The following is an 8,357-nucleotide window of genomic DNA, read 5'->3' on the forward strand; positions in this document are numbered from 1 at the left end:
AGAGAGAGAGAGAGAGAGAGAGAGAGAGAGAGAGAGAGAGAGAGAGAGAGAGAGAGAGAGAGAGAGAGAGAGAGAGAGTGAGAGAGAGAGAGAGAGAGAGAGAGAGAGAGAGAGAGTTAGAGAGAGGGTTAGAGAAACGGTTATAGAGAGAGGATGCATGGTTGTGTATGTGCATGCGTACGTGCACGTGAGTCGACACACACAGTAGTACCGTCCCTAACACACCCTAGATTCACTAGACATCAATTCATCTTCCTGCCCTCTTAACTTAATATTTGTGTCATATGGATACAGCGAAGAAAGCATCACCTTCAACGACCACAATTGATTCACACAATATTCACTCACGGACTTGTGCACGCTAAACTGTGCAACTTCATTCAATCTCATCGTCTTTAGGCACAGCTCCCAACAATCCAACTTGAACTTTTTACCAACGATCAGCTCAAATGGCTTCTTGGAATTCTTGGTATCGTCCAACACTGTCCTGTCATCGTTGCGGCGTAGCGTCCGAAAGTGGAAGTGGATCTGTAATTCCAATCTAACGGTTATCCAATTCTAGTCAGAATTCTAGTGAGTGAAACTATTGAGTGATACACATTTTTGAATAAATTCATGAAAAATTGAAACAATAGACAGACTGAATGCACTGATGCAACGAGCAACTGCAAACGAAGAACCAACAAGAAGTGCGGCTGAGAAGGTCTATGTCCCCCAGGGTACTGCCGGAACGTACCCTGGGTACGGTCAGGTATACCGGAACGTACCCTGGTACCAGAGCATATAAATCAACGTGATTTATATGCTCTGCTGGTACTATCTAATATGCCGGACCGTACCTCGCCTACTCCACTAACGAGTCTAGAGAGTCGTCTACGCCTACTCCCTAACCCTAACCCTAACCCTAACCATGCACATCAGATAGTTACCAGGGTACATTCCGGCAGTACCCTGGGGGAACATATAGACCCTATGAGCAGAAGTGCGAGGTAAAATGGAAAGATTAAAGTAACATACGAATTTACCTTAGTGTTTGGTGAGTAGTCGGGTAATTCACCAACGCCTGGATAGAGTACTTTCTTTTGCACTCCACAATTATCAGCATCAGGACCGATAATCATTTTCCCAGCCATGATCACTCACCTGCGTACACAAAACCAGACGTTGCAAACCTCGATGCAGGGTTGCTCCTAACCCTAGCAAATACCGTTTCTTGGAGCTAGTATAGGCTATCGTACTACTACTACTACTACTACTACTACTACTACTACTACTAGTACTACTAGTAGTAGTAGTACTACTACTACTACTACTAGTAGTAGCTAAGTAGTACTACTACTACTAAACCGACCAGGCTCTCCGACTGTTACACGTCGTAGGACCTCTCGCCAACGTAGTGTTAAAGGCATAAGATGACCATTGATTATGCAATTTTAACGAATGCTAGAGTAACTGGCACCTTGTGTAGTTACCAGTGCCAGCAAGTCTACGAGGACGGTCCAACGTGCACCAGTGAGGACAGTCCATGTCAGCTATATAGAAATTCCTCCGCTAAATCTCAAATACCGCGACATGGCGATCATCCATTTTTCGTTTCCTTCTGGCAAGTAAAAGCATGTCAGCATTTGTCTACGGATAGAGCACCAGTCTGCCTTTCTTTCAAGACACCCGTCCTGCCGATGTAATAGACCAGAAAGCTCCATTAACGGAGTACGGCTATTCAGGGCCGCTATCACCCCCCAACATCCCTTCACAGATGTTATAAGATTATACCACATTGTAGAACAGGTGGCATAGCGAGTGAACATGATACTCTAAGACGCAAGGGGTCATTTTAAACAGAGCGATAATCTTTGAAAAAAAATTATAAAAGTAGCAAACACCTGAACTCGAGCATTTGAGCGTCCTTTTATGCGAGTATGCCTTTCTTGCTTTGATTGCAAATGTGCTAAACGACCGGAGACGGGGGTCCCTAAGCACAGTCCCATAGATCACTAGACACTAAAATTCCATCGTTGCCTGCCATCTTAAACTAATATCTTCGTAGTCACTCACCGAAAATTAACATGGCGAAAAGCTATGCCTATTACCACTCAAAATAATTTCTTACACAAACGGAGACTACTACTATTTAAATAGCATTACCACTCACAGAGGACACACAGCTAAACGCACATTATGTGCAGAACTGGACTTGTGCAAACCCGCTAAACTGTGTGCAGAACATTCTATATTCAATCTTAACATAGGAGTCAGCTCTAGAGTGTGCACTAAGGCTCGAAGCTACCACCTCGCGAGAGCTTATCTGTGGATAATAAATATTGTGGTGTGAGCACGCTCAGCATCGCAAGACCCTTGCATATACCGGCCAATGCAAATAGTCACTCTATGGTGATAATGGCTTATGTGTGTAATCATCGTCCAACATCTAGTCCCTGTCATGCGTTGCGTAAGGCAGAGCGCTACAGTGTACGTTTAGCCTGCGTAACACGAAAAAAGTGAGAGCAAGCGTACGGATTATCTTATGATGACCATGGAATACTTTAGCTATATGCCATAGAACGGATATTGATTGAACACGAATGTGTCTTCGATAGCGATTTAGATCTATTGAATAATCCTGTGAAAGAAGTCAGTTCTGGATCAAGAGTGAGATTGGCAATAACCTAGTGAGTACAAAATCCGGCGTATAACCAGTAACCGAGTAATATATTTTTATGAAATATGGAGAGATCGCTTGTCGAATGGAACTTGGGAAAGAGCTTAAGTTGTATCAGAGAGACTTATGTCGATCAGACTAGGAGATTTCGACTTCGATAAGTATGTATAAACGACCACGAGCCAACTGGCAACACCGTTAAACGGGAGCGCGGGGTCAAAGTGTTTATGTGCACTTTCACCTATCGGGGGATCATGTTAAAATTAATATCGCCGCAAAAATAATACACTCGTAATTACAGAGTAATGTGCTCCTAACAAGACAGCGCAAAAAAAACATAACAGTCCGTAATTTGTTTTGTAAAGAAATCCGGTATGACGCGGACTCACGTTTTCCGCCATTGCGCCTAATTAGAGATTCGATCCACTTACGGAAATTCTTTTGGCGAACGAAATAGGTAGATCACTCCGGAAGGAAAAGCAAGTTGCAGACGAAACACGAACAAATCTATTAGGCACATTTACCGGTCACGGATCAAGACCAGAAAAGGGTTAGTAAAGCGCCATCTTTCCCAGCAATTTTGGGTGTACTGTCTTTGGCAGTCCTAGATTGTGTTCACGCAGCATATCCAATATCCTGACTGGACGCAAAGGAGAATCGCGTTTTGTTAGATATATACCACTGTTAAAATTAGAAGTGCATCGAGGTATGCGAGAGAAGCTCTGGGTCTGTTGAACTATCGATCCAAATGGATCATTTAAAAAAATGATGATGTGCGCCAATGCTACTCCGGCTAAACGAATCATTTTTACACCAAAATGTCAATTCTTATGGTCAGAATCTGGTCGGCATCAGTATCCAGACCCAAATCAAGCAATCTTCCAATAACAGATATTTTGTTTAGTTTTCCCCCCAGTGGCGAAGGCTAGCTTATTTTTAAACCTGGTATAGCGATGCGAGTACGGTTGCGGTGTTTTTTTTTACTGTGACACTCGGAGACATGCAGCCGTTGACCGCAATCTATCAAAGTTTACACCTGAAATGGGAGCCGCTCAGGCGTACTGAATCAAAGAAACCTTAGGATAAATGCAAGATCTCAGACCAAAATACGATTAGTTCATCCAATCCAGTAACTGTGGAAACTGGGGGAATTACGCCGCGAATTAAACAACACAACCAAATCCGACGGCCGTCAAGCGTGCATCCTGTTTTATTTTAGCCGCCATCACTGTAGGGCCTACTCAGCCCATCAGCGTGATCGACGATGCGCTCAATGGACATCAGGAAATAATGCTTACAGTCATACGCTATATGCTCTAGTCAATCTTTGCGCGTTGGCAGCGATTCTATTTTTGTATAAGTACTGAACGCCTGTATATTGTAAATACATGTATATACGTGCCATCGGCCAGTCGATCCTCTATTCTAAGGTTCATGAATATCGCGTGCTAGCCACTTTCGTGCCGTGCCATGCACACGTTAGCCCGAAAAGATCACTTTAAACATAAGCGATAGTCATAAATATTATGATGTTTTCTGACAACGGACCTGCTTTTTGATACTGATGGACGTAACGGCCAACGGGCTTATGCCTATTAGCGCTGATGATAGCCATGGATTTAATGCCCCAAATTATAAGTATTAGCCATTATAGATATGATATATATATATATGATATATATAATATATACTATATATATATACTATATATTATAATGACAATTATTAGCCTCTTTGATATATAGATAGATCGAGAATTTCTATACGCGAAGGTGACAAGACCGATATGTAACATATAAGTTTACGTCTATAGGTCTACGTCCACGCCAGGGTACTAGTACCCAGCAGTCTTTGCGAAAATGACACACCCATGGTACGGTCGAGTATACGCTCTTCGTACGGCATGCGACTGGAAAGGCGCCCGGCATTCTAATTCACCGATTTGGTTATGTCGTGTATGTAAGGGAAACCCATCTGTGCAACCTTATATTATCTGAGATTAGCACGGTCCGCTCTCGATTACTCGCAACGGCTACCGACTGACCTCCGAATTGTATTAGAAGAAGGGATATAATCGCATTATTAAGTCCACCGTGATTCTATATGCCTAGTTCCTTGGGGAGCGTGAATGTCATAGAGCCGTAGCGGGATGACGTTCGGTACACCCCCTTCTAAGCGAGTCCCTTCTGCGCCCCATAATGCCACGGCTGCTGAGGCACGCTACAAAAGTAATTGCCAGCCGCACCAAATATATCGGCTTTGCCTAACTGCGAACTAACGCTCGATGGATGATAGAGTATGTCGTCTATCCTGCCTACGTGACCATTGCGAAAAACTAGAGCTTAACTAACCGCTACAGCGGTCGCTTAAGTAGTGGGGCCCAGCTCAATGGCAGATAGCTTACCCCAGGTAACATTCCCGCAGTACCCTGGGGGAACATATAGACCCCCCGTATGAGCAGCAACATGCGAACGCGTAGAAGGAGAAGGATGATATAGTACAGCACTATATACGATTTTACCCCCGGTGTAGCTCGTGTCTTGGTGCAGAACGTACGTGCGTCAGCAGTACTAGGCTTTCAATTCCACTTCCAGACAATCTCGCGCCGGACTAGAGAGACATATTCTTTGTGGACACGCCGGAATGTGCGACTCCCAAATTATATCCAGGGTGACGATCGCACAGGAATCGCGCAGTAACGCATTTTCCCACGCCCATCTCACTACGGTATTGGCACCCTCACTGCTCGCGTGACGCTTACAAAACGGAGCAGCTGTGTGCACGTTAGCAAACTCGGGATGCAGTTTGCTCGCTAACCCCTAGCAAATATCCGCGTTTTTTCATGGCAGAGAGTAACATAGGCTATCGTAACTATACTACTAACTTTTTATCCAGGCAGCAACGTAAAACATAACGAGAGCGCACTGGCGCAGCTACCGTGTGTTTATGCTCAGACTTGATCTATACTTAGGTAGTGACTGAGCTACTAAGCGCACTACTACTACTAAGCTGAGCTTATGTAGCCTAAGCTGAAGTAGCGGCTACTGCAAATAGCTTATGAGCGGAGGTGTATGACACGTGAGGCCACTCGACCTTCCCAGTCGGGAAATGACGCACTCCCCGACTCCTGTGTTAGCGCCAACGCGTCGATTTGTGGATCTGCTCGCGGCGAGATGACTTGGATGAGCGTTTCTGCGTTCATGCATATACAAGTATGGCTCACACTGCACCTGCAAGATCAGGTAGCGCAGTTTGAGGCGATATAAATGATTGTTAAAATCTCAATACAGCTGATATGGCAATCCGAGACGGGAGAGTGCGGAGCTAGAGTGAAAGAGCGAGAACGCCAGCGTCATTACAACACTTGTGTAGTTCAATCACACAACTGAGCGATTACCCGCTTTAATAGCCACACGCGCGCTAGGTATGTTTATCCTGTCACGGCCAAATCCAACTGCATGGGTAGCAGTAAGATAGCATACTCATTAAACAAATGTCGAAATATCGCGCATGACTCAACGGACGGCGTTAAGTTCGAGACCTGCGCACGAAGAGAGAACCTACAACGGAGCGCACGCGTCGTCGAATACCATCCCAATTCAGTCGCGCGTCGAGTCGCTCGAGCGACATTGCGTCGATGGAACCTACTCAGCCCTCGCATCTCTGTGAACCACGCTATACGATGCCTAGTGCTTGTGGCGTGACGAGTCCGCCAAATATATTAAAGCACTCATAAAGCAAACACCCTTCTCAGTCGCTCTGTGGACCATTAGTTCACAACCCTAAGCTAGAAAAGCCCCTCTCCGCGAAATGCGATAACTAACGGGCCCGTGCTAACACCAACCGTGATGCATGTGCTCGTAGTACGAAATATCAAGATAGACAATGACATGCATAAAATCACGGAAGGCCATTGTTAGGTAACACGCATGTGCTAGGTAGCACATGCGCTGATCGGAAGCAGGTAAATTGTTTAACTCGCGAACGAAAGAGCCATCGCTAGAGAAGCGTTGGATAATTTGCGCGGTATCAATTCCAAAGCTCGCGATGCGAAACAACAGAGGCGCAAGCTCTTGGAATCGTAGTTCTATAGCTATGATGGCATCAACAATGTGCCCGTTTAGAGAGCGCCGTACCCGCTTTATACGTCAGTTATCACGAATTGTGGACTTCCGCTGCGTTAAGGTGCTGCATCAGGGCAGGAGCTAAGTGCGCTGCATTAGGTACGTGCCGAGCCTGCAAATATAACAACATTTGGATTTGTTGTCTTGTATCGTTTCTTTTGGTGTCTTACACGTCTTTACACAACAGGCTTCGACTTAGCAACAGGTACAAGTACAGCTGCAATTCTCGAAAAATTCGCTGGTCTGAGTGCGCATATAATCCCGTAAACATTATGGTTTTTAACACATCCGAAAACAACACAACACATATAAAGCTTCCGGAATCGGGAAAAATGAAGTATACGACCGATCATTTAGCGAGCTTACAACAACAAAAAAATATGTGGCAGTATCAAAGAGGCCGCAAAATAATAGACAAATAGCCATAAACAAATTTACACGGAGATAACACACAATTCGATGCATCAACCTCGCCTTCGTAGCATACATGTGAGGTCAGCGGAACCGAAATCGAATGCTATTATTGTTGGCAATCAATTTAGCGTTGGCCTACGAGCCCAGTTACCGAAAAAGTACTACGGATTTCACAATTAGACATTTCTTAAGGTAATTAAGCAGTGATATTGGACAACTAATAACGCGTTTGGCTAGTAAGGTATAATTACTTATTAAACTACACAACAAGGTGCCAGGTTACTGTAGCACTTCGTCAACTTTGCATAATCGATGGGAGACCAGGAATGATATATGCGGCCTCTATATCGCGGCGAGAAATCCTCCTCCTCAACGAAACCAACAACACAACACGAAACCTAGGGAGGACGAAACAAAAGAAAAAATGCCGAGAGGACGAGGAAAAAAGAGAGAGATCGTTCCGTTAAAAGCATAAATTCCATCGATTATGCAAAGTTGACGAAATGCTACAGTTAACTGGCACCGTTGTGTAGTTAAAATAAGTAACATTACCTTATAGCCAACGCGTATTAAGTTTGTCCAATATCATCTGGCTAAAGTTACGCTAAGAAATGTCTAATTGAAACTCCGGTGAAAAATTTGGTATAATGACTGGCGCGCAATACAGCAAACAATTATTTGCACCAACTAACAAATAAGCATCGATTTCCAGGCGTTCCGTGAACCTCAAGCTGTTGCTGACAGGATGTTGGAGGCATCGAATTGTTTGTCCCGGGTAAAGTTGGTTTGCCTAGTGTTATTAATTTGGGCCTAGTTGGCCAACGATATTAATCACTGTTGGCATTTGCTAATCTCAATGAATCATTCGTATATATCATTTATCCTCAATCCCGCAGAGTTAACAACCATTAACGATATAGCGCGAATGCCACTCAGACCACAAGGATCGAATCACTGAGCTCGAGCATCGTTCGAAACTGCTCGCGTTGCACTATAATCTGTATGACACCCCGCTCGCGCGTTACGGCCGGTAGGCGGGTTTGAAACTGGCTCACAACGATTCTATTTGACCGGCAGGATTTCAATGGATATTTCTTAGTAACAGCAGTGATATTGGACAAACTAATACGCTGTTTGCTTATACGGTATGTAGCTTAAAT

At 44.4% G+C, this 8,357-nt stretch overlaps 1 protein-coding gene across 1 annotated transcript in view; it reads right to left on the minus strand.

Moving 5' to 3' along the window:
* LOC106815948 (AH receptor-interacting protein-like) overlaps positions 1 to 8,357 on the minus strand; it is a gene marked incomplete at its 3' end in the record, with an annotated part of 19,563 nt that overhangs the window by 10,947 nt on the left and 259 nt on the right. Inside the window, 2 exon segments of the mRNA XM_014820485.1 lie at positions 349 to 528; positions 1,026 to 1,143. Of these exon segments, the coding sequence (XP_014675971.1) occupies positions 349 to 528; positions 1,026 to 1,133 (288 nt within the window).

Source organism: Priapulus caudatus, unplaced genomic scaffold (genome assembly GCF_000485595.1).
Source record: "Priapulus caudatus unplaced genomic scaffold, Priapulus_caudatus-5.0.1 Scaffold1245, whole genome shotgun sequence".
Classification (NCBI taxonomy): Eukaryota; Metazoa; Priapulida; class Priapulimorpha; order Priapulimorphida; family Priapulidae; genus Priapulus; species Priapulus caudatus.